The sequence below is a fragment of the Lissotriton vulgaris genome, chromosome 3_2 (genome assembly GCF_964263255.1).
Source record: "Lissotriton vulgaris chromosome 3_2, aLisVul1.2, whole genome shotgun sequence".
NCBI lineage: Eukaryota > Metazoa > Chordata > Amphibia > Caudata > Salamandridae > Lissotriton > Lissotriton vulgaris.
Genome location: NC_141690.1, coordinates 69339807 through 69367275, shown reverse-complemented (window position 1 = coordinate 69367275; position 27469 = coordinate 69339807). Strand labels below are relative to the sequence as shown.

At 48.4% G+C, this 27469-nt stretch overlaps 1 protein-coding gene across 1 annotated transcript in view; it reads right to left on the bottom strand.

Moving 5' to 3' along the window:
• The window catches only part of LGI2 (leucine rich repeat LGI family member 2), a 403046-nt gene that overhangs the window by 181904 nt on the left and 193673 nt on the right, over positions 1–27469 (bottom strand). The window contains exon 4 of the mRNA XM_086964016.1: positions 830–901. Coding sequence (XP_086820142.1) covers positions 830–901 — 72 coding nt within the window. The remainder of the gene's footprint in view (positions 1–829; positions 902–27469) is intronic.

Genomic DNA, 27469 nt, shown 5'->3' with positions numbered 1-27469 from the left:
ATATATATATATATATGTGTGTATTAAAAAAAAGAATTTTGTTACATTAATTATTTCTCCATTTTACGTTTATTTAAGTATTTTAAATATGTTTAAATTAATTTAATGTACTATTATATTACTTTTAATTTACTTTTAAGACATTTAAAAAATTCGATATTTTGACAGTCTATATTTTTTACACTCGATATTTTGGAGTCGATATTTTTGTACTTACCTGTTTGAAGATAGGAAGTGGATATTTTTGCAGTTGATATTTTGACCTCGATATTTTGTCCTCTCGATATTTTGTCTGTCGATATTCTGTCAGTGATCCATTTAAAAGAATGCATTCCTTATATGCAGGGTTACAGACGTTTGTACGTGTATAAGCAGAAATAAAATTCAATAAATGAAGAGAAGATAGCTGAGAGGGTGTGAAGAAAAAAGGGAAAATAGCTCATGGGAGCGAGTCCTAAATAAAAATAGTAACTTGTTTTACACAATTCTTCATACTGCTCTTTTATACTTTATCAGCCTTATATAAAGAGCGGATCCTACTATTACTTATTTTAGTGGTGTTAAATTTACTAGCTCCAGGAGGAAGTAAGGCGGAGCTGACCTTGCTGGATTCATACTCATAACCGGAAGTTAGCTGTAAATGTTGGCTGCGACTTCAATCATTCATTTTGCCTATTTTCAAAAAGCCATAATTTGCTAACATACAAAAACAAGGAAGGGGTGCACGGAAACTCGTCAGAGGTTAATGTTCTTTTTGTCAATGCTTTCATATGACAGTATTTTTGGCTTTGTTACACTAGCATTAATGAATAACAAAAGGCAGACTTACAGATGGGTAAGATCTCGAAGTCCTCTAAACGCATATCTTGAAATCGTTGCTATCTTGTTACCTTCAATGAATCTGCAAAGAAAATAAAAATAATTTCATGTCTGCTATTGTCTTATGCAACTTCTCTCAATTAAGTGATGTGACTTGTGGATATTTGGTGGAAGTACAAAAATCTGATGCAGTCCTGCCTAGTACCACGCATCAGCAGTGCTTAATTTGTAAAATATGAAGTGCAGGTGCTCTAATGTTTTTCAGAGGACACACCTTCTTTTCTCTGGCCCCACCCACTTCCTCCACTGACTCCACCCACTATCAACTGGCACTGATAACATTTGTATGAAATACCCGATCTGAATTTCAGTAAGGGAGCCTTCCTCAAAGTAAGTTTTTGATAGGATGTTCCCCTGTCCTGTGAAAATGTTTAAAAAGATTAAATCAAAAGTACATTTAAAGCACAATTTTGGAAGACATTAGCTAAAATCACTAATGCATTGAAAAGGGACAATTCCAGTGCTCTATGTGCTGATTTAGGGAAAGGACAATACTAAAGTAAGGCATTTTTAACAGACTATGAGTTCAAAGATACAACTTTTACGTAGCTTATGTGACAAAATAAACCAAAATGTTCTGAAAACACTCTAAACAGATAAACAAAGGCACCCAGGCCAGAAAGTATGAAAATGCCAAACAAAGGCACCCAATTCAGTGGTGCTGGAACCATTTTCAAAGTGTTGGTGCTGCCCTCAAAGTTACATCACTGAAGAAGTCAAGAATATGAAAAATCCAAACAGCCCACTAAAGGCAAACATGACAAATGAGTCTTGCCCATTCCGGCGGAAGTGGTGAGGGTGTGGTTAGGTATGTTGCAGACAGTGGAACATTTTGAAGACCACTGCTTGTTGAGTGGTGTTGGTGAACTGTATGAACCAAATTTTTCCACAATCCTAAACTCACCAACCCCAAGTGCCTCAACTTCCTGCTCTATCCAGTGCTGTGAATTTCTGCTTATCGGCTGATGCTTTGGACAGCTGAGTAGCTACCAAACATCACTAGTTGTTAATGATATGAATGTAGGCATAGCTCTATGAAACAGCGGTAACAATTCAGACTTTCCCAGATCCGAAAAGCAGACCTGTGCCTTGGGTCAAGACTTCAAGGGCACTTGGTAGGCAGCATATAGGTGTAAGATGTAATGGTAAGATTGAAACTGCAAGCTAGCCCGAGCCTATCCCAGAGATGCTTGTGCTGGTAGGGTTTCTTTGTTGAGCTTCCTGCACCAGATTTGTGTTGTAGCTACTACCAGGTGTGTTTTGAAGAGGGATAACTTTACATCTATTTTCTGGTTTGAACACCTGTGCAGACTCACTTAACATATCAAATGTACACTTTTGAAAAATAAACTTTATTTTCGGATTTTTGCATAATTAGAGATACAGCATTACAGTGCAGTCTGTGGCAAAAACGACATCAAATCAAATGCAGAAAGGAGCATCATATACAATGGACAGGTGTAATCTTGTGAATAAAGATTTTTTTTTACCATACAATTGAAAGTCAGGGTATACAGACAGTACGTGTTCAATAAGAACAGCAATAATCATGCGGCATCATACAGGGCAATCTAGTCAGGTACAATGGATAACAGGAGTGAACGGAGGGTTGGTATCCAACTAAGGGCGGGTGATTAACCAATACCCTCAGGTGTAATGCCGCTCAGTACTGGTGTGCCGCGCTCGGCTCTCTTTCTGACTATGTAGCCCCAATATGGTCCCCAGATATCAACAGGGCGGGAGGCACTGATTATCAAGGTGGAATACTCTTCACAATCAACATTACAGTGAGCTAAGCTTCGGCGCCGAGCCTGCAGAGAGGGGGCTCTCTTGCTTCCCAATAATAGAGCAATTTCGTGCTTGGCCAGCAGGAAACCCAGAGCTGTCAACTTCCTGACTTTTTTGGGGAAGTTTGCTACGTAGCCTAACAGTGCGATCTCCGGGGTGGGTTGTAGTTGCATGGACAGAATGTCTTCCAAGGTGGCGTCAACTAGTAACCAATACTGGTGTATTTTGGGGCAGGCCTAGGCAAGATGGACAAAGTCGGCAAAGGGAGAAGAGCATTTTGGGCAGTGATGAGGCCTATTGAGATCAATTCTGTGAGAGCTGGCAGGGGTGTGATATATCCTACGAAGTAATGTAAAATGTAGCAGCTTGTGCCTTCTGTTTAATGAAACCTCCCTGGTAGCCCCACAACACCACTACCATTGGTCGTCAGTGATAGGTTTACTCAAATCCTCCTCCCAAGGCGCACGCACCTTAATGTCAGATATAGGCCTAGACATTCCGCAATGCTTGTAAAGTTTGGAGACCAAGTGCGCGCCAGTGGAGCTTTGTATCTGCAGTGTCAACGGAGGAGTAGGGTCGGGGGCAGCAGGAAATGATGAGAAAGTGGCACAAAGCATGGAATGGATCCGCTTCATGACAAAAGTATCCATAAAAGGTACGATCCGCACATCACAGAGAAAGAATGGCTGTCAGGAAACAGATCACCCACTGTACGAATGTGAAACTTTTCAAGAGTTCGCTGGACTAGAACTTCGCCGGTGATTGGGCAGGGGTAATGCAGGAGAATAAAGCAAGTCAAGTCCCAGCAGCCTTCCCAGCTGGACCCATGCCCAACACGTGATGGAAACCGTTTGAATGTCCGGGGGATCCCGTGGGTAGGATATGGGACAGGAGGCGTGGGTGTACCAAGTCGGCCTCCGATTTAGCATACGGAATGCAGGCGTCGGGGTGAAACCACACATGTGCATAACAGCATTGTGCTATGAGATAATCCAAATAAAAATCTGGAACCCCAAAGCCTCCCCGCTCATACAGTAAAGTCAGGGTCCGCCAACAGACTCGGGGCGTTTTATCTGCCCAGACAAGGCGCAATAGCAATGAGCGCAATTGCATAAAGAAGGTTTTGGTAAGGGGTATGGGGATATTATTAAAAAGATATAAAAAGCCGGGGAGCACAACCATTTTGATTATTGCAACTCTACCCGCCATCGATAGGGGCAGGCGTAGCCATTTCGCAATGTGTGACTCCAGGGATCCAATGGCTCTTCCGTAATTCAGTCTGATAATGGTGGTGATATCAAGGTGGACATAAACCCCAAGATATTTAACCATAACAGTGCACCATTCAAGCGGGAACTCAAAAGGCCAGGTGGTAGTACCAGTCGTGAGCGGGAAGATGACCGATTTATTCCAGTTAATACTAAGCCCGGAGAATTTACCAAACCGCATAATTTCCAGTAGCAAGGGTTCCAAGTTCAGATGAGGCATTCTAACATATAGAATAGTATCGTCCGTATAGGGCGAAACCAATAGGGGCCCTGTACGAAACTAAAGACTGCAGTGTAAGTGTTTCTCCTGGAAATGACGGACTAAAAGGTCCATCGCAAGAATGAACAATAATGGAGACAAGGGACAGCCTTGTCTGGTACCGCGAGATAAGGTGAAGAGTTCAGAGAGCGTACCATTTAAGCGCAGCCTGGCGGTAGGCTTGGTGTATAGAAGCGCCATAGTGGAAACAAAGCATTCTGGCATGCGCATCACCAACAAAAAAAAGGTCCATTCGAGGGAATCGAATGCTTTTTCAGCATCTAGGACAGCAGCCACTGGTGTGGCAGGGTCAATCCCATGTAATACCGTAAATAAAGTGCGAAGATTAAGGGAGGTGGACCTATGGGGGACAAAACCAGACTGCGCCGGAGCAATAATGGATTCCATGAGCAATGACAGTCGTATTGCAATGACCTTGGCCAGAATTTTATAATCGGTGTTCAACAATGATAACGGCCTGTAAGAGCTGCACAGTGTGGGGTCTCTTCCCGGCTTAGGAAGAAGAATAATGACCGCTTCCCTAAACGTCGGAGGGAGAATATCGGACTTGAGCGATTCCGCATAAACCTCAACTAGTTTCGGGACTAAAATATCTTTGTAGGGGTTATAGAAATCAGCCGAGAAGTCCAGGTGCAGAGGAGCCCAAAGTGCGTCTATGGCTTCAATGATGCTGTCTTGAGAAATAGGAACGGACAGGAAATCCTGCATATATCTTTCTAAATACACTAATGCAATTTCGGATAGGTATTCCCCCAGCTCCTGCATATTACCAGTGATCTTGGAGGTGTATAATGTTTTGTAATAGGAGAGAAAATGTTCGCAGATCTCTGGGGTAGAGAGGAGCAAGTCGTCATGTGGCCCAGTCAACTCCGTGATGTAGGCGGTACCCGTCCCGGTCTGTCACCCTCACCGTAGCGTCGCGCAGAACACTGTTTGTTAAGAAATAACAGCTCACGATCAGCTGCTTCCCTAAAGTCCGGCATTAGGGCTAGGCGCTTGGCTTCACCAGAGGCGGAGGGCAACAGTAGTAATTCCCGGTCCAATGCAGCGATATCCTTCTCAATACGACCTAAAGTCGAACGAGATTCTGCAGGACCCCGGTGTGTTTGGCAATACAGACTCCTCTGATATAGGCCTTGATGCCTTCCAAGAAGACCGCCCAGGTGTCGACCGTCCCAGTATTTAGTTTGAAATATTCTTCAATCGCCAGCCGAACCTCTTCACAAAAGACTTGATCTAATAATGCGTGTCCAGGGAAGCGCCACTGACGTTCGTAACCACCCGGTCTAGGGACTTTCAGGTGGAGAATAACAGGAGAGTGATCTATAAGTGTGCGGGCAAGGGTTAACAAATCGCCCAACCAGCCCGCCACCCCGGGAGAAACCAGCCAATAATCTATCCTTGTCCATGTATTGTGAAACCCTGAATAGTGTGTAAAGTTTGGAAGGGAAGGGCTAAGGCGCCGCTCTTAATCGATCAAAGAAAAATGAGAGCATATGTCCATAAGGGCCTGTCGGGCACGGGGTTTGGTGTCAGGGGCAAGGGAAGTACTGTCTCTAGACGGATCCAATAGCAAATTAAAATCCCCACCTAAAATCAAGAGCCCGGGATCAAGGGACAAGAGCCGGACCTGAAGGTCATGGAAAAAGGATGGGGAATCGGTGTTAGGGCCATACATTCCTACAAAAGTAATTTTGTGCCCCAGTAATGAGCCAGTAACGAATAATGTACGTCCATCAGTGTCAACCATTGTGTTGTATAGTGTAAAAGGGATCCGCTTGTGTATTAATATCGCCACCCTCCTGGCATACCAACTAAAATTGTAGAAGTATCTATGGGTGCCCCAGCTCAGTGATGGGGAGGATAGCGTTGCTGAAGATGATGGCTCTCTCCCGGCTGCTATACCTTTTTAGAACACTGCTTGTTTGGGTACCGGGCTCGGTGTTTACCAGCTTGAAGTCTATGATGGTGGGTTCATTTGGGGGTCGGGGAGACGTAGAGAGGCACTCAAAACATTGATGAGGCCCAGAGCAGAAGGCGGCCTAGCAGTGCCTGATTTTGAATTATATTATATAGCAGCACAACTACAGGTCTTTACACAGGCGGTGACCATGGAGTTTAGGGGCCCGGACTCTCCCGGACTCTGCCAGAGGGGGAGGCATCCCGAGACATGTCCTGTCCTTTATAGCACTACAGTAGAGGTTGGACCTCAGAGACCTTACATTGGAAGAAAAAATACTGAGGTTGTGTTGGAACAGAAACCCTTATGCGCCGGAGATGCCATTGGGGATGTTGACGGCATTGCAACATGTTCAAGTTCAAGTTCAAGCATTTGTATAGCGCACTGCTCACCCAGAGGGTCTCAAGGCGCTTGGGGAAGGGGTTCATTATTAGTCGAACAGCCAGGTTTTAAGATCTTTTCTGAAGGAGCTGTGGTTTTGGGTAAGGCGGAGGTGAGTGGGGAGTGAGTTCCAGGTCTTGGCGGCAAGGAAGGAGAAGGATCTGCCGCCCATGGTGGATTTATGGATGCGCGGGACAGCGGCAAGGGCTTGATTGGACGATCTTAGTTGGCGGGTGGGTTTGTAGAAGGACAGGCGAGTGTTGAGGCATTCGGGTCCTAGATTGTAGAGGGCCTTGTGTGCGTGGGTGAGAAGGCGGAATGTAATTCTTTTGTTGACGGGAAGCCAGTGGAGGTCTCTTAGGTGTTCGGTGATGTGATCCTGGCGAGGGAGGTCTAATATGAGTCTCGCTGATGCGTTCTGGATGCGTTGGAGTTTTTAAAAAAATTTTGCTGTGGTTCCAGCGTATAGTGTGTTACCATAGTCCAGTCGACTCGTGACCAGTGCGTGTGTGACAGTCTTTCTTGTTTCGAGGGGGATCCAACGGAAGATCTTTTTGAGAATGCGAAGTACGTTGAAGCAAGAGGATGAGACTGCGTTGACTTGTCTGGACATTGAGAGAGAGGAGTCTAGGATGAAGCCGAGGTTACGTGCATGGTCTGTGGGTGTGGGTGCTGTGCCCAGAGCGGAGGGCCACCAAGAGTCGTCCCAAGCAGAGGGGGAAGATCCTAGGATGAGCACTTCCGTTTTGTCTGAGTTGAGTTTTAGGCGGCTATGTTTCATCCATTCGGCTACTTATTTCATGCCTTCGTGAAGATTGGTTTTGGCGGTGTTAGGGTCTTTGGTGAGGGAGAGGATTAACTGGGTGTCGTCGGCGTAAGAGATGATGTTAAGGTTGTGTTGACGCGCGATGGAGGCAAGTGGACTCATGTAAACGTTGAAGAGGGTGGGACTGAGTGAAGATCCTTGTGGTACGCGGCAGATGACTTCAGTGGCCTCAGAGTTGAATGGGGGAAGTCGGACTCTTTGAGTTCTCCCAGCAAGGAATGAGGTGATCCAGTCCAAGGCTTTTCCTTGTATTCCGATGTTGCTGAGGCGTTGTATAAGGGTACTGTGGCAGACTGTGTCGAAAACGGCGGAGAGGTCGAGTAGAATGAGGGCTACTGTTTCACCGTTGTCCAGTAGTGTTCGGATGTCGTCAGTAGCTGCAATGAGGGCAGTTTCGATGCTGTGTTTGGGTCGAAACGCGGATTGAGATGGATCAAGGGATTTGTTGGATTCAAGGAAGGCGGCGAGCTGGCTGTTGACGGCTTTCTCGATGACTTTGGCCGGAAATGGGAGGAGGGATATGGGTCGGTAGTAGTTCAGTTCGGAGGGTCTGCTGTGGGTTTCTTCAAAAGGGCGCTGAGTTCGGCGTGTTTCCAGCTTTCTGGAAAGATGGCAGAGTTGAACGAGCAGTTGATGATATCACGGAGATGGGGTGCGATGATGGAGTCCGCTTTGTTGAAGATGTGGTGGGGGCAGGGGTCAGTTGGCGAGCCACAGTGGATTGAGTTCATTAGGCGGATGGTGTCTTCAGAGGTGATTGGCTTCCAGGCGTTAAGGATGTTAGTTGGCGGGGTAGGATCTGAGGGGGGTGGGGAGGGTTGAGTGCTGGGAGTGTTCACGAAGCTGTTGTGGATGTCGGCAATTTTGTTGTAGAAGAAGGAGGATAACGCATCGCAGAGGTTTTGGGAGGGAGTGATGTCGTTGGATGCTGCGGTGGGGTCGGTGAATTCTTTGACGATGTTGAAAAGTTCCTTGCTGTTGTGAGTGTTGTTGTCGAGACGATCCTTGAATGCTGATTTCTTGGCGGATTGAATCAGTTGGTGGTGTTTGCGGGTGGCTGCCTTGAGGGTGGACATGTTGTCTGTGGTCGGGTTTTTTTCCCCATGTTTTTTTCCAGGGTGCGGCATAACTTTTTGGATTTTTTAAGGTCATCATTGAACCAGGGAGCCTTTTTGCTGGCTGATTTGATCTGGTGTTTTTTCAGGGGTGCTAATTCGTCAGCACTGTGGGTGATCCAATGCTTGAGCTTGGTTTGGGTCCAATGAGAGGGTGGGAGGGTTTTGGTTGAGTGATGTGATGAGTTGATCGGAGGTGATTTTGTTCCAGTTTCTCCGAGGGAGAGGTAGTGGGCGGTTGTGGGTCAAGGTGGTTTTGTAGCTGAAGTGAACACAGCTGTGGTCCATCCAGTGGAGGGCTGTGGTGCGATCGAAGAAGATGTGCTTGCTGAAGGTGAAGATAGGGTCGAGCGTGTGTCTGGCTACATGGGTGGGGGTGTCAACAAGTTGTTTGAGTCCGAGATTGGCCAGGTTGTCCAGAAGGGTGGTGGTGTTGCTGTCGTGTTTGTTCTCAAGGTGGTAGTTGAAGTCTCCTAGAAGAATGTAGTTCTCGGAAGCGAGGGCATGTGGGCTGATGAAGTCAGTGATCTCATCGCTGAATTGAGTGCGGGTGCCTGGAGGCCTGTAGATGAGGGTGCCTCTAAGTGTGGTCCTAGGGTCGGTGTGGATTTGAAAGTGGAGATGTTCGGCGGTTGCAAGATTATCATCGGAGCTGGTCGTGACTTTGATAATGTTTTTATGGATGATGGCGACGCCTCCTCCTGTTTGGTTGGTGCGGTCTTTGCGGGTAATCTTGTAGGCGTCCGGAATGGCTATGGCGATGTCGGGTGCTGATGATGTGTTCATCCATGTTTCTGTGAGGAAGGCGATGTCCGGTGACGCAGTATCGAGAAGGTCCCAGAGTTCCGTTTCGTGTCTGTGTATCGAGCAGGTGTTGAGCAGGATGCACTTCAGGCGGTTAGAGTCGGGGTTGTGTATGGAGGAGGTGGGTTTGGTGAGGGTCCTGGAACAGTTGAACTTGCAGGAGAGGCAGGCAAATGGGCCGTGGGTACGTCCTGGGGTGGCTTCGCAGCATTGTGGAGTACGTCCGGGGTTGAGGGCGAGGAGAGTTGCGGAATCATATGTGAATCTGGTGGGCTGGGTAGGGAGGGGGGCAATGGGACTGGCGCTGGGCGCGGTCCAGGCGCGGACAGGCGCAGATGGGCTTACCTTTGGCGCACCTTCGGCGCGCATGGGGCGCGAACGCTGCGCGAAAATGCATCTGTCATAGATGGATGGAGGAGGGGGAGGGGCGGTCACAGCGCTTACGGGGTCAGAGCAGGCTATGCAGTCCGTGGGAGGGAGGGTCAGCTGGGAGGCGGGGCGGGCTGTGGGGGCCGGGCTCTGAGGGACCAACAACAACAAAATTAAAATGGCGGCAGCGTAGGGAAAACGAAACTGGAGGTAGGCTGGGGCTCAGGCAATTGACTACGCTTGCTGCTGAATTGCGCTATTAAAATCAGAGTGACAGGTTAAAGCTCCGTTATCACAATACCCCCGAAGCGTTGCAAGGCAGAGATCTTAGAGCGCCGTGTCAACAATCCCCCAGAACCGTATTAAATGTCCCAATAATGTAGCAATGGCACTCGCGGTGCAGCGCTACGCTGAGTAGGGAGTAGCAGTTAGGCAGCAGTTAGGCAGATCAAGAAACAACAATGCAGGTAACGATACCACACAGGAGCAGGGCGAAGGGAGCGACCGCTTCTGAACTCGTCAGGACGGTCACAGCACTTAGTGGGTCAGAGGAGGCTATGCAGTCCGTGGGAGGGAGGGTCAGCTGGGAGGCAGGACGGGCTGTGGGGGCCGGGCTCTGAGGCACCAACAACAACAAAATTAAAATGGCGGCAGCGTAGGGAAAACGAAACTGGAGATAGGCTGGGGCTCAGGCAATTGACTACGCCTGCTGCTGAATCGCGCGATTAAAATCAGAGTGACAGGTTAAAGCGCCGTTATCACAATACCCCCAAAGCTTTGCAAGGCAGAGATCTTAGAGCGCCGTGTCAACAATCCCCCAGAAGCGTTTTAAATGTCCCAATAATGTAGCAATGGCACTCGCGCTGCAGCGCTACGCTGAGTAGGGAGTAGCAGTTAGGCAGCAGTTAGGCAGATCAAGAAACAACAATGCAGGTAACGATACCACACAGGAGCAGTGCGAAGGGAGCGACCGCTTCTGAACTCGTCAGGACTGGTCCTCATTGAGGGACTGGGAACAGGCAGGGCTCCAGGTCCTGGGAGACTTATATGAGGATGGGGAGCTGTTGTCCTACCAGGTGCTGCGGGAGAGGTTTGATCTTCCTGGGGGTGCTTGCCTGATACATGCGGCCCTAGTGCGTGCGATACAGAGACATTGGAAAGAGGGACTGGCCGAACCTGAAACTACAATGGCGTGTCAGTATGCGATGATTGCGGCTAGCACTTTTAAAGCAGTTACATGCTTATATTCAAGGATGCTGAATGAGGGTTTGGTCTCATTGGACGGACTGCGCCTTAAATGGAGCGCTGGAAAACCCATACCAGAGGCCAGTTGGGGGCACATACAGCGTAGGGCGTGGAAGGGATCTAGGAATGCCCAGTTTCAGCTGGTCCATTTCTTTATTCTACATAGAGCCTATTTGACACCGGGGAAGATCATGGAATATTATAATGTTAGCAGCGTGATGTGTCCTCGATGCGCCATAGTGGGGGGCGGACCTGGACCACATGATGTGGAGTTGCCCAACAATGGGGGCTTACTAGACCAAAGTGGGGGATCTCCTAAACCTGATCACAGAACGCCAACTGGTTTTCGACATGGCCACTTGCATATCACACTGAATTCCTCATACCGCCAAGACGAAGGTAACTAGTAAGTTTGTAGACATGGGCCTCATATTCGCAAAACGGGAAATTACGATGAACTGGAAATCAAAAGAGGGGCCCAGTGGCAGGAGATGGAGGGGGGAACAGCTTAAGTGGGCGGGTAATGAGGGAAATGGCCGATATCAGATGGCGTTAAGGCAGAACAATGAAAAGGCGATAGAAATGGCGAGAGCTTGGGAAGAGCTAGTTCAGGCCCTGACCACCCATACAACTGAGCAGGGGATGGAACAGGAGTGTGGGGGGACCACAGGGGTAGATGTCGAGCCAAGAGGAAATTTCCTGAATCACTGGTATCAAGACCTCATCTTTACATTTGCTTAACTTAGTGGACCCACCGGTGACGGGGAGGGTGGAGGGGAGAATAGGGAGGGTTTTTTTTTCCGATTGATTAGTTGGTAAAGTATAATGTAAACAGTGACGGTTGATGCCGGACTAAAGAAGGGTTGGTTGTGCACAGATGTTATTAATGGACTTCAAGAGGGATCTGATCGGGATCACCTGCAACGGGACTGTATTCCAGTTTTGGAGCCGTATGTTGTAAATGGGGGGAAGGGGCATGTGTAATTTTGTACCTATGCTTCCTGGCCACTGAACTGAAAATCAATCAATCAAATTTGTTTACAAAAAAAAAAAATGGGTGCCCCAGCTCAGAGCTATGGAAGTGTGATCGGTACCGGACAGATGTGTCTCCTGAAGAAACACAATGTCAGCGTGGTGCCTAGCAACATTATTGAGGACCTGTCTGCGCTCCTATTATCGTTTAACCCCCTAACATTCCACGATATCATAGATAGCCCGGAAGGACCATGATGTTGTCCTAGCTTAACCATAGTGGAGGTGGAACCCCCTCGCACTGCAATGCACATCCAACGCTTGCTGCCAACTCGCACTGTGACAAATAAACCAGCAAAAATCATAAGAACAATACAACAAACCCCCCCTCCACCCACCACCCAGCCCCCCCAACCACATAAGAGGCATACCCTTCCCCAGTAAACGATACGCTTGTGCAATGAACACAGTCCACTCTTTTCAAGAACCAACCAAGCACATAGTAAGAAGAACATATCAGTAAAGAACAATGTGGTATACACCATAGGGCGTGACAACGGCATTGAAAAAGAAACTTCAATGTAATGACTTTCAGGAGTAAAAATCAGAGGCCTAAAGTATTATAGATAGTTTGGACTCTGGTTGTTGCAGGCCACACGAGAGAAAGATTTTTTCTCCGGAGCAAAATAGAGTACATTTTCACCATAACATTGTCCTAACTATTACAAACATCGCTCAAAGGTGTTGAGCAATCACGGACATGGAACGCCCTCTTTAGGAGCATAATGTAGCTTTAATAAAGGGTAAGGATTCAGCTCAAAACGTATGATTCAGACAATCTTGATGCACAAATGGGAGCAATGTCTGATATTAATCTCTAGTCTTCATTGCTTGATTGTGCTTGCCAGAAAGAATCATTCATAGTCAGTAATACTGGTTTATAGTCGTTGAAATGTCACTCATAATTACACTGAATTGACTGAAACTATGAAAATGGCACTCATAGGAATCTGAAACCTTGGCAGCTATGCAGCGAGTATCAGTATCACTGGGCGAAGGAAGGGTGCACTGCAACGAAAGCAGAAGGACTTCACTACCTGGCAAATGAAACTCTCCACTGCGAGCCTTGCTGCCAAGAGAAGAGCACTTTCAAGGCCTGGCTGTTCCCTATTCACTCATCCAGCTGCAAGGTAACCAAGCTGCTTCCTGGACCAGAGATTGTATCCTGATGCCAATGTCTATACTTGTTGCTAAAGCCCCCACCCCCCATCCGAGTTAATGTTGCTGCTAAAGACCCAACTCACAAGCCTATAAGGGAAAGAATGGCCCTTCAAAAAGTTGTATTGACATAAAAAAAACTGGAGCTCAAAGTCTTCTAAGGCAGTGCAAGCAGGAACCTCAATCCGTTGGTCTATAGGCCCCAGGCATGCATAGGTAAACGCATAGAACAAATTATTTGGCTGAGGCAGGGCAGTGGTTCATGCCAAACTACACTCACCTGCTACAGTCCCCGGGACCCTCATAATCTACTGGCCTTATCACTTTGGACCTGCAGGCGACAAGCAACCCATTTAAAGGAAGGTGGCTGCTTACTAGTGGGTTAGAGAGTGAGAATGTCATCCAGACCTCCAAAGTCCAGACCTCCAAAGTCATGCTAGAACCGTCCTGTTCCCTACAGACGCGGTCGCTCCCCACGCTGCCTGCCTGCAGCCTGGTATCGTAGCGCATCACCGCCAGACTGCTGCTATTGCCGGATTAATTTGCACATTTCCATCGTAGCGCTAGACTGCCTTAATTGTTTATTCATTTTATTCATTCTTACATCGTAGCGCTAGACTGACTTAATTGTTTATCCATTTTATTCATTCTTACATCGTAGCACTAGACTGCCTTAATTGTTTATTCATTTTATTCATTCTTACATCGTAGCGCTAGATTGCCTTGATTGTTTATGCATTGAAATCATTTTTAGATCGTAGCGCTAGATTGCCAAAGTGCACTGTTAGTACAGTTTCATTTGTGCTGCGCTGCCTGTAGATTTTGAGATGTGCCTGATTGTACCGGTGACACTGCCATTTGCATCGCATTTGCTTACTGTTTCGCTTTAGGCTGCCTGCCATTTTGTTGTTGTTGTTCCTCCCTGCCCGGGTCTCCACCCCGCTCCCGCCTCCCAGCTGCTCCTCCCTCACCCCTCCCCCCTCCACTACCCTCTTATGACAGATGCTTTTGCGCGCAGCATTCACGCGCAGCGGTCGCGCCCAATGCGCGCCGAAGGTGCGCCAAAGGTAAGCCCGTCTATGCCCATCCGTGCCTGGACCGCGCCCAGCGCCAGACCCCCTGGTCCCCGCAAAATCCAAGCCACCCGCATTACATACGACGCCACAACCCTCTCAGCACTTAACCCCGGCCGCTCACCACAATGCTACCAAGCTGCCCCAGGACACTCCCATGGACCCTTCACCTGCCACTCCTGCAAGTTCGGCTGCATCAGGACCCACACCAAATCCACTAACTCCAGACATAATTCTGACTCTAACCACCTCAAGTGCATCCTGTTGAACACCTGCTCGGTCCACAGACACTCCATTGAACTCTGAAACCTACTCGACACCACTTTACCGGACATCGCCTTCCTTACAGAAACCTGGATGAACGCCTCTTCAGCACCCGACATCGCCATAGCCATCCCGGACAGTTATAAGATCATCCGAAAGGACCGCATCAACCAAACAGGAGGAGGCATCGCCATCATCCATAAGAACACCATCTGCATCACAACCAGCTCCGACAATAACCTTGCTACCGCCGAACACCTTCACTTCCAGATCCACATCAACCCCAAGACCACACTCAGAGGCACCCTCATCTACAGACCACCAGGACCCCGCACACCATTCAGTGAAGACATCACTGACTTCATCAGCCCACATGCCCTCATCTCTGAAAACTACATTCTACTGGGAGACCTCAACTTCCATTTGGAAAAGAAAAACAACAGCAACACCACCTCCCTTCTGGACAACCTGGACAATCTCGGTCTCAAACAACTTGTTGACACCCCCACCCACCTTGCCGGGCACACGCTCGACCTCATCTTCACCTTCAGCAAGTACATCTCCTTCGATCACACCACAACACTCCATTGGACGGACCACAGCTGCGTCCACTTCAGCTACAAAAAGACCACGACCCACAACCCCACACATCCTATTCCTCGAAGAAATTGGAACAAAATCACCACCGACCAGCTCTTCACTTCGCTCCACCAAAACCCCCCTGCCATATCATCGGACCCAAACTAAGCAGCCACCAACCTCACACAATGGATCACCCACAGCGCCGACGAACTTGCACCCTTGAAGAACCATCTATTCAAGCAAAATAACAAAAAAGCCCCCTGGTTCAACGATGCCCTTAAGAAATCCAAGAAGCTCTGCCGCACTCTCGAGAAAGCCTGGAGAAAAAACCCTACCACTGACAACCTGGCCACCTTCAAGAACGCCACCTGCAAACACCACCAACTGATCCGATCCACCAAGAAATCAACATTCAAGGATCGACTCGACAACAATGCCCAAAACAGCAAGGAACTATTCAACATCGTCAAAGAATTTACCAACCCCACCGCCGGCACCAACGACATCACTCCCTCCCAAGACCTCTGCGACTCTCTATCCTCATTCTTCCACAACAAAATCGCCGACATACATAACAGCTTTGAAAACCAGTCCGAAGACCAGCCCACTCCACCCACCTCTGAACCAATACCGCACTCTAACATCCTTTTCGCCTGGAACCCAATCACCACTGAAGACACCATCCGCCTGATGAACTCCATCCACTCAGGATCACCAACCGACCCATGTCCTCACCACATTTTCAACAAAGCCGACTTCATCCTCGCACCCCATCTCCGCGATGTCATCAACTGTTCCTTCAACTCCGCTACCTTCCCGGAAAGCTGGAAACATGCCGAACTCAGTGCCCTTCTGAAGAAACCCACAGCAGACCCCACTGAACTTAAGAACTACCGCCCCATCTCGCTCCTCCCATTCACTGCCAAAGTCATTGAGAAAGCCGTCAACAGTCAACTTGCCGCCTTCCTCGAATCCAACAAATCCCTCGACCCCTCACAGTCCGGCTTCCGAGCCAAACACAGCACCGAAACCGCCCTCATCGCAGCAACAGACGACATTCGAACTCTACTGGACAACAGAGAAACAGCCGCCCTCATCCTACTCGACCTCTCCGCAGCCTTCGACACAGTCTGTCATAACACCCTCATTCAACGCCTCAGCAACATCGGAATACAAGGGAAAGCATTGGACTGGATCATCTCGTTCCTCGCTGGAAGAACCCAAAGAGTCCGCCTCCCCCTTTTAAATCAGAGGCTACTGAAGTCATCTGCAGCGTACCACAAGGATCATCACTCAGTCCCACCCTCTTCAACGTATACATGAGTCCCCTCGCATCCATCGCGCGCCAACACAACCTCAACATCATCTCCTACGCTGACGACACCCAGCTGATCCTCTCCCTCACCAAAGACCCAAACACCGCCAAAACCAACCTTCACAAAGGAATGAAAGAAGTAGCCGAGTGGATGAAGAACAGCCGGCTTAAACTAAACTCCGACAAAACGGAAGTCCTCATCTTATGCTCATCCCCCTCCGCATGGGACGACTCATGGTGGCCACCGGCCCTGGGAAGCGCACCCATACCTACGGACCAGGCACGTAACCTGGGCTTCATCCTGGACTCCTCCCTCTCGATAACCAGACAAGTCAACGCCGTCTCATCTTCATGCTTCAACATCCTATGCATGCTTAAAAAAATCTTCCGTTGGATCCCCACCGAAACAAGAAAGACGGTCACCCACCCACTGGTCACCAGTCGACTGGACTACGGAAACACCCTTTACGCCGGAACAACAGCCAAACTACAGAAGAAGCTCCAACGCATCCAAAACGCCTCAGCCAGACTCATATTGGACATCCCTCTGCAAGCTCACATTTCCGGCCACCTGAAAGACCTTCATTGGCTCCCCGTCAACAAGAGAATAACGTTCCACCTCCTCACCCACGCACACAAAGCCCTCTACGACCAAGGACCCGAATGCCTCAACACGCGACTGTCCTTCTACACCCCCTCCCGCCAACTACGATCGTCCAATCAAGCCCTCGCCGCCATTCCGCGCATCCATAAATCCACCATGGGGGGAAGATCCTTCTCCTACCTAGCGGCCAAAACCTGGAATTCTCTCCCCACCCACCTCCGCCTTACACAAAACCACCTCGCCTTCAGAAAGCAATTAAAAACTTGGATATTCGATACATAAAGCACACCCCTCCCTCAAGCGCCTTGAGACCCTCTGGGTGAGTAGAGCGCTATACAAATCTCTGAACTTGAACTTGAACTATTAGGATGGCTGCAGCAAACACTGGTGTTGATGTCCCCATACGGCCAGTGCTGGCACCCTATGTGAACCCTCCAAAAGCCTGTACAAAGCAAAGCTTGTAGTGACGTGTTCACGTAGGCTCAGAGAGTGTGTTGGGTAGTCTTTATGTCCCGACTCCTGGCTTCCCCAAGCTATCTACCCTCTTATGCAGTTCAAAAAGTAGGCTCTGCGCCATTTTGTTTCCATGCTGACTTTTCTTGGTGTATTTTATTTAGACCAGTCTTGAAGTGTAATGTGGGAGCACAACGTTGGGAGTCAGTGCTGCACTGGCGGAAAGACTGTATGTTTCCCTTAGTGCATCTACATCTGCAGAATATCGTACTGCTGCAGTAATCCCAGATACCCACTACAAGCTCTGGGTTGCAGTCTCCGTCGCAACCTAGTGTAAAATCTCTTCCTAGTGTTTAGTCCTGAATGTCTGCGCCAGGGGGTCTTGGAGCAGCACCCAGTAGAAATGTTTCAGGGTTCAACAGAAGGGAAACCTATGTTGTCGGAGTGCGCCCACCTTTTACAGAAGAGACCAGTAATAGCAAGGCTGTGTCAGACACTGCCCCACGTGGTGCAGACGCCTTGTACGTTGGCGATGCTGAAACCTCCCCAAAGGGTCTGCACGAAGACACTTCTGCCTTAGTCTACACTGGGATCACAAGTAGTTCAACTTTCTTGTAAATTAGTTTTCAATAAAGCCTGATAAATGCGTAACATGTCTGAAAAGTTGTCTGTCTCTTTGTTAGTTTGAGGGGGTGGGATTGTTTATTTCTGAAATAAAGTGGTTTCACATTCTTCTGCACGAAGCCAAATTACCAAGCACCCCTGTCCCTTAGTAAAGTACAGATTCAAAACTGAACACTTTTTAACACCAGTGTGGATGGCTACAGTACTTGGTTATGATTATTAGGGTTATGTGGTGGGCCGGAGCACTGCTTTAACTAACCTAAACATATATAGCCTTAAAGAAGCAAACTATTTAGGAGAGCGGGAGTCTGGAGGAAACCTCAGGTGCCGGGCAGGACCTTTAACGTAACCTCGGCCGGGCCCTTCATCATGATATATGAGACTGTATGGCCGGCGGCCGCTACTAGGCCAGGCAGAGGCAGTGGCGCAGCCGCGCACCATCATCAAATCACCGTCACATCACCACACTAAACAAATAAAAAAGCAGCCTTCCTTTGGTAATAGCATGGCTACCAGCACTTACTTACGGTTACGTGGTTGGCCGGGGCACTGCCTTAATTCACTGATATAGGACTGGTGCTGCTGCTGCCTCCCGTACACATTGGCGGGCTCACTTGAATGCTGCTCATGACTTGTGGGGTGCAGGCGTGCCAGGGCATGGTGATCTGTAATCTACTCACGCTGCCTGGCTGCCGCACACACCCTACACCTGCACAACCAAATGCAGCCCAAATTGCCCAATCAGTGTCTCAACCACAGGAACCACTGAACTAAGGGCCACCAAAGCAGTAATGCCATCAGAATCCTCTTGGCGCAGGCTCTCATATCTGCAACACTCTTTACAGGGACTTGGGAGACAAGAACAACACTCTGTGCCGAGTGAGTGAAGTAAATATAAATCATCAATATCATATGTGACGTCAACTGCAGCAGACGCTGTAGACCAGACCCTGAGAAGTAAGTGCTGGTGCTAAGCACCGTAAAGCACTGTCACAAATTAAGCACTGTGCATCAGGCATTAGACTAATGCATTTCAGTATGGTGCTGCGCATCACTGCACTGAAATGCATTGTCATGCATAATGCATAGCGCTCCTCAAGCCCAAAGCTCTACCTAAATTAACCTGTTACTGTAGTGGCAGCTGGCAGCGCGCCATGGCGTGTGGACTGCACCAGTGCCACTAGGCTTGCAGCTGAGCTAGTAAGTGTGTGTCAACAGCCACGACCAATGCAGTTAAGAGCGGTGGGGCGTTGGGGACGGCTAGGGGGGATTTCGAGAGACAACCACAAGGGAAAATTAAATAAGTAATTTTCCTTCGTGGTCGTCTCTCGAAATCCCCCCTCCCTCCCATCAGTCGGCCCTACCGCTCTTACCTGCAGCAGCCACGACTGTGTGTAAATAAACAACAAATTCTTTGGCAGCATGATGGCTAATCCCTAAGATTTCCATGGGAGGGGAGGAGGGCTCATAAATGTGGTAACACCGTTCTAGAATGAGATTTTTGCATTCTAGGAAATCTGGGGATCTGGTACACCGTTGGTTGGGCCACCCAAGGCCATGGGACTTCAGGTGCAGGGATGTCTTTAGACGTCAGGTTTTCTTACCAGCTCTTACCAGCTCCGGTCGCCGTTGTGGGGGACCTCCAGAAAGAGACTGCAGGCGCCGTTTGGAGGGTTGAGGCAGGTCAAAGATCACCAGATATCAGGTCATGATTGCTGGGGAGACCTTCTCGTGGTTTTGGGCAACTCAAACGCGGGACGTGGGCGTCGGGTGCAGAGTAGTGCAGATATGGAAGGCAGGGCACGTCCTCAGGGTTATTGAGGTTGCTGGCTACAGGACACACTGGGATTTCGCTGGGGCAGACTTGAGGTGGGGACAGGCCAGTAGGGGTGGAGCCAAGTCAGTAGGCTTCCTCCTCTTCTTAGCTTCAGTACAAGTTCTTCGGTCATTCTTCTTCTCTTCTTCTTGTCGATTCTTGTCTCAGGAGGCAAGGTTCAGGGTTGCCCCTAAATACTAGATTTAGGGGTTTTACAGGTAGGTAAAGGTTGGGACCAATGGGTCCCTTCCTTAGGGTGGGTACACCCCCTATTATGACACCCTCCAGTGGGAGGGGGTATATGCCTTACTCTGGTTGGCTGGGTCCCCCATCTGCAAGATGGCCGGGATTGAGAGTTGTGCTTCACCTCGCCTCCCCCACCTGAGGGATGCGGTTGGCAAAGGTGGGCACACCTCACTTGGTTTTCCCGCCAATTCTCCTGCCCAAAGTGGGGTCAGAATCGGTGGGGGCCAGTTGCTGGCAGCAGTAAAGGCCTGGGGTAGCTCACAAAGGCGGAAAGCCTTTGAAGCTTCCCCCTTATGGACCCTGCCCATCCTGGGGGAGGAGGCTTGGCAGCAGGCTCTCGATCCAGGGGTGCAGAAACATGTCTGGTGGTGGCAGCTGGTGAGCAGCCACTCAACCTGGACAGTAGTGTTAGGTCGTTTTTAAGGGGGCATCTCTAAGATGCCCTCTGAGTGCATTTTTCATTAACCCCTTCGATGCTGATGACGGCCCCCAGCCGTCATGCATTACGGTGGGCGTGTGCTGATGACGGCTGGGGGCCGTCATGAACCCACTCACTACGGAAAACGCCGCACAGGCGCAGAATCGTGGCCGCGCCCAAGGGGTTAAACCCACACTGGAATCAGTGTGGGTTTAATGTGCTGAGAAATTTGTTACCAAACTTCCCAGCTTTCAGTAAAGCCATTATGGGGCTGTGGCATTCGTAGTGACAAACTCCCAGCACCATGTACTCTTAATGACATTACTGAACTTACAATGTCTAAGAATAGACTTAGACACTGTAGGGGTACTGGACTCATGCACCTGTACCCTCACCACTGGTATAGCGAACCCATCTAGATGGGTGGCTGACCTATGCCAGGGCAGTGGGTTGTAGGCATGGCACACAGGGATGTGTGCCATGTCGACTCTTCACTTTGTTCTGCACCAAAACTCGCAGCTTGCAATGGCAGTGGGTGTGTGTAAAGGCACAGGGCCTCTAAGGGTGGCACAATAAGTGCTGCAGCCCTTAGAGACCTTCCCTGGCCAAAGAGTGCCAATTGGGGTTTGTTTAAATGCAGTTTAGGGAAAGAACATAGGCCTGGGGACCTTTTTGGCAGGAACCCAAGTCACACTCAGTCAAAGTACATCAGCAGCTTAGCAAAATGTGGGGGCAACCATGCAAAAAGAGGGACCTTTCTCACACCCACTCAACTCTATGCCACTCCAATATACACCACTCCACTTATTGCTATTACACTCTAGGCAACTCCATTCTACAACACTGCAGTTTAAGCTATTACACTGTACGCCCCTCCACTGTACGCTAATCCACTCTATGCTATTCCATTCTATGCAACTCAACTCTACAACATTTTCCTCAACACTATTCTACTCTTTGCCACCCCACACTATGCACACCATTGTACACAACTCCACTGTATGCTATTTCATTGTATGCCACTCCACACAACTCCATTGTACGCCACTCCACTGTGCGTCACTACACCAAACAACACTCCACTGTACAGTATTACACTGTACACCACTCCACTCAATGCCATTTCACTGCATGCTACTACACTCTTCGCCATTCCACTGGACAACACTCCACTCTATGCCACCCCACTCTACTCTATTCCACTTTCTGCAACAATACACTTCGCTATTCCACTGAATACCACTCCATTCTATGACACTCCACTCAACACCACTCCACTGTATGTAATTCCACTGTACACCACTACACCTCACTAGACTGTATACCACTTCCGTGGATGCCATTTGACTCTACGTCACACTATTATATGCTATTCCATACTCACCACTCCACTCCACTTTACATCACTCAACCTCAGTTCACTGTACACTACTCCATTGTATGCCACTACACTCTATCACACGCCACTCCACTCTATACAACTCCACTGTACACAATTCCACTAAATGCCACTCCACTGTACCCCACTACAATCTATGCCACTCCAATCTAAGCCACTCTAGTCTACACCACTCCACTTTACCCCACTCCACTGCACGGCAATTTACTAAACACTATTTTACTATATGCAACTACACTCTATGCCATTAACCGATTCCATGCTATGCCACTGTACTGCTATATGGTATTTCACTATTCGTTATTGCACTGTATGCCACTACACTGTACGCTACAACACTCTATGCTATTGCACTCTGCTAAACTGCACTCTATACTACTCACTCTACGCGATTCGACTCTATGCCACTCCACTCTAAGCCACAATACTATACTCCACTCCACTGTACACTACTCCACTTTATGCCACCTGCCTCTCCTCAAATTCACTGTAGACTATTTCACTGTATGGAACTCCACTTAACTTTGGCGCTGATTGACAAATCTTCGCGAAATTTTCAAATCTTAAGGCCTGCTCCGGTCAGCTCCTATCTTGAAAATTTCGGGGTGATTCATCGAGGGGTGGCAGAGAAAAAAGGGGGGTCCCAAAACGTGTTTTCCCTATGCAATTTTCCATAGGAAACGTTAGACACTGCTACAGTCCGAACTGCTGAACGGAATTACACCAAATTTAGCTAAAAGGTAGCCCTTGGTTCAGAAAGAGCCCTTTTGTTAAATGGCGTAAATCCGTTCAGTCGTTTTTTAAATATTAATGGAAAAAGAAATATATATATCTGGGCGGAGCCTAACCACACATCTCATTGTGAGATCTGATTGGCTGTCAGCACTTCATCCAAGAAGCCATCTTGGGACCAATATACACGATAGCATCTCATTAAAAAGCATTGTAGTTAATAGAAAGTTTTAAGATTTTAGTTACATTATAAATCATTTGTTGCTGGTACCATACTCATTTTAGGAATTGTGGTGTGTTCTAAGGTGATTTTACCATGTGAAAAAGCCTTCTGTTGGGATATCATGAATAATGTTTGAGAGAAAACTATTTTCTCATGCTTTTCCCACAGAGGTTTGGAACGTGATCTATAAGCTAAACTGAGAGCATATTATCTGTAAATTCACATTATCTTTCTCAGTCATGTGAGAATGAAGTCTGACATTCTCAGTAAAACATGTACATCCAACAAGGGCAGAGACTGTCAGTTGATTCCTTTGTGTTCTACTGCAGCTTCCCAGAGTGTTCTAAAGAACAACTAGAGCGCAAACAGTCCTACTTATGACAAATGTATTGCACACCTAACGCCTTCTTGGTTGGAATAAAGTGGTAACTCTTAAAACATTTAATTTAAAAAGGAACAGCATGAGGGGTTTAATTTTGCCATAGAAAGTATGATTAGTGCTGCAGAAACAAAAATTAGGGCACATTTTGAGTGACTTCTCAAGTCCTCTTCTATTTCATTAAAAAATGCAGACATGCAGACTGAAACGTGCACTTTCAATACCAGCAGCAGACCAGACTTCCCTGGTGATCAGTAGCTTTACTACAGCGATCTAATAAGCTAACATTCTGAATTCATGGCAAATGTGTGACACATCTGAATGCCTTCTTGATGGAATCAAAGTAAAAAACTGAAAGTATTTCCTACTGAGGAGACTGTAGTAAATGAGGAAATAAGGAAACTTCATAACAAATTAGCCCAAATGTAGCACAAATATCACCCAGATGTAGCCCAAGTATAACTCAATGACAGAATGTCCCAGAGTGTTCTAAAGAACAACTAGAGCGCTATCAGTCTTACTTATGACAAAAGTATGGTACACCTGAAGCCATCTTGATTGGAATAAAGTGGAAAACCATTTGGCAGGCCAGCACTCACCTCACCTTGCCGCAGTTCCAGCCGTGAGGGCAACGGCTTCCAAGCTCCGCGTCCTCCGAGCGCCGTGAGGGCAACGGCCGAGGACTACAATACCCAGGTGCCCCGGGAGTCAGGGAGCACCTGTGACGCCACCTTCAAGCGCCCGGATGCGCTTGTAAAAGACCGGAGCCCCGAAGCTCCAGGGGGAAAACCATTTGGCAGGCCAGCACTCACCTCACCTTGCCGCAGTTCCAGCCGTGAGGGCAACGGCTTCCAAGCTCTGCGTCCTCTGAGCGCCGTGAGGGCAACGGCCGAGGACTACAACACCCAGGTGCCCCGGGAGTCAGGGCGCACCCGTGACGCCACCGCAAGCGCCCGGAGGCGCTTGTAAAATAACGGAATGCCTCCCGACCCGCGGGACGCGCGCAGGCTGTGCCTGGCTAAGCCCGGGCAAAGGGCGGGCCGTCTGTGGCCGTCAGGGGCCGAGGGAGGCCGGGCTGGGCCACATCCCTTGGCTGGTCGAGGCTCCACCTGACTTGGACATCTTTGAACTGTGGTATTTACGGTTTCTTTATTTTATTCTATTTTTAGTCATAGTCAGTCAGTAATAGTTACCTGGGCTAATTCTAAATGCTAGATTTATAGTAGGTTTTTTGACCTTTTAATTTAATACGCCTATTCTTTATAAATTATCTTTTCTGCCCCTGCATCACCTGGAGAGCACCCATTGACGAGAGCAATGGGCAAGAGCAATCCCCCTACTACTTGCCCTAATACTCAGCAAAAGGCCGCCTCAATTACCCAACTCCCGACCCTTACTGCTATAGATAAAATGTTGCAAAAGACAAGAGGGGTTGTAGCTACAGCTATAGAAAACACCGAAAGACGCCTATCTTTGACTCCAGCCATACCTCATCCCCTGGCACCCATCTTATCTTATCCCACGACACCTGCAAATGATTCCTTAACAACAGCCAACTCTCCTGACTCGCCCATGCACTAATCTACCCCCTCTTTGTGTTCCCGGGGCGCTACCAAGGCACATAAATACTGTCCTAAAAAAAGGAAGCCTAAACCTCAGAAAAAAGCTGCTTGGCGAAACATACCCGCTCCCGATATTCCACAGGCGGATGCGGGGGCTTCCTTTTCCATCTTAGCTCCCCCGCTGTAGGCCACCCACTTAATAATTGACTTGCAAGCTCACATGGAACAGCTTATTAACTCGCAGTTTAAAATCGTGATGAGCAGAATTGACAAAGTTGTATCGATGTTAAATAACAGGAGTGCCTTAAGCCCACAGCCAACAATGCTGAAGACTAGTACTTCCTCAATGTTGGCTGTAGGCAGTATTAAACAGCCAATTTTAGGCCTTAGTCAAGCTGCAGTATCAAGCCAAGATAATCGGGCATAAGGACGGGGACAATCATCAACGATTAACTGTTCCACTGCCCCTGCATTTCCCTGCCCCGCTATCCATATCCCCCCAAGCAGTCTCCCGACTAGGGAGAGTTCCGGCCACGTATTCCATCACCAATTCCAGCAGGGCCTAGTAATCAGCTGCTAAACCGGGGGGCGACGCCCCATAACTCTACCTCTTCCCTTCCACTTAAAGCTACCCAACAACCTTTACCCTGTATCCAGCTTCCCCCTGAAGTTTCCCCGTACGTGGTGGTCCTATCGGGAGTTCCATCACTGTCTGGAGAGCGAGGAGAAACGTTTCCCGAGCTAAAGAATAAAACCATTTTTTGGCTGAACAAAAGGCAGACCACTAGGGGGAAATTGGGTAGGAGACTGTGTGATCATTAACTTTAGGGACCCGGGTGTGGTTATTCACATTTTAGCATGGGGTGGCCCCCGTCAACAGGGCTCAATTACTCCCCTTCCCATGGGGCATTTTTATCCACAGGCAAGGTTCCCCAGTGTACCCAGATTTTTCTCCCCACATAACATGGGTGAGAGGATGGAATATAGCATTCCGGTGGAGAATAGATTTAATGCCCTGAACAATGTAGACTGACTAACCCTCTCACCTGGGCACTTGGATATAGATCTTACTCCAGAGGGGAGCCGGGTGGTAAATGAGGGTGTGAGGCATGCAGGGGTAGTAATCACGAGCATCGGTGGGACCCCACAAGAGGATTCACCGTTGACGCTATCACTGACACAGCCAATGTCTTGCCAACAAGGGGTAGACACGGGATGGCATTTAGGGAAGGTACTCCCTGTGTCAGTAGTTTATCTCCAACCTTAGCTGATCGTACAGGGTAATACCCCCTTACGTCACTCATAGGGTCTTGGAATGTGGCAGGGATGGGTGCTAAGTTAGCAGACCCAGAATGGGGGGAGTTGGTGGACTCATACGACGTGTGTTTGTTTCAAGAGACTTGGATGACAACCGCTCCCTTTAGGGTGGGTTTCACATCTTATCACACCCTAGCTTTACAGGGACCCAGGGTAGACCCTCTGGGGGCTTGTGCATATGGGTGGCCACCCATTTGGGGTACTCTGTGAAGGTGATAGATACTTTCTCCCCGGACATTCTGGGTATTGTCCTTAAATTTTTAGATGGTACAACAGTGGTGGTTTTTAATATTTATCAGTGCCCTAGTTCCCTTTCAAGGGGGTCTACATTGATTGAGGCGCTTGACGAACTCCTCTCAGCATACTCTGCCCCCACCCACAGGATACTGGGATGTGATTTCAATTGCCACTTCGAACCCCTGGCGGGTATACCGTCTGTAACTGTGGAGGAGGACGCTACCTGGCATATACAGGAGTGTTCTTCATATCCAGCTAAGCGTGTGACTCCACTGGCATTGCAGACCAACAAGCTTTTAGTTTCCCACTCCTTTAGAGCCTGTAACGGCAGATTCCCTCCCCATGTGCCGGGGAAATTTATCTACAACAGATCCGGGAAATCCACAACCATTGACTACATCATGGTTAATGTTGAATTTTGGTCCAAAATCAAGTCCTTTACTGTTATAGAGAGGGTGAAAAGCGACCACAATTTCCTCTTTCTGGAACTAACTACTGCTCTCGGTAGTCAATCAGGAGTGAGGGAGCCCAACTTATATACTAATTCTAATCTCATTGTGGGGGCAGGCGGTAGACGCATTAGGTGGGCCAAGTTCGTGCTGGAACCAGATAAAGTAGCTGAGCTTTACCAACAAGTCGCCTCCTCTTTTGCTGAGGCCTTTAAGCTCCCGGCCACCAACGATTCTTTGAATTTCCGGGCACTGGAGATCATCCAAACAAATGTAATTACCACTCTAGCTGACTATTTCTACACTCGAGTCAATGGGAGGGCTCGACCTAAAATCCAGGAGCAGTGGTTTAACAAACAATGCATGGAGGCAAAACGTGCACTGGCTAGTGAGGTTAAATCTGGCTCAGTAGAGAGCATAAGAGGGGCTAGACTCTTTTATAAAAGCATTATTGCGGAGTAAAAGTTGTAATGGGAGTCCCGAAGATGGAAAAATATAAAAGAGGCTCTCAACACACACGATTACAGGGCGTTCTGGAACTTGGTGAGATCCAGCTCGCCAGAGGGGGCGTGTCCTATAACACCTAACTTGAGCGAAGAGGTATGGCTAGCGCATTTCAAGCCCCTCTTCGCGCACTCAAATAACCTGCTCCCAACAGAACCAGCTATAAC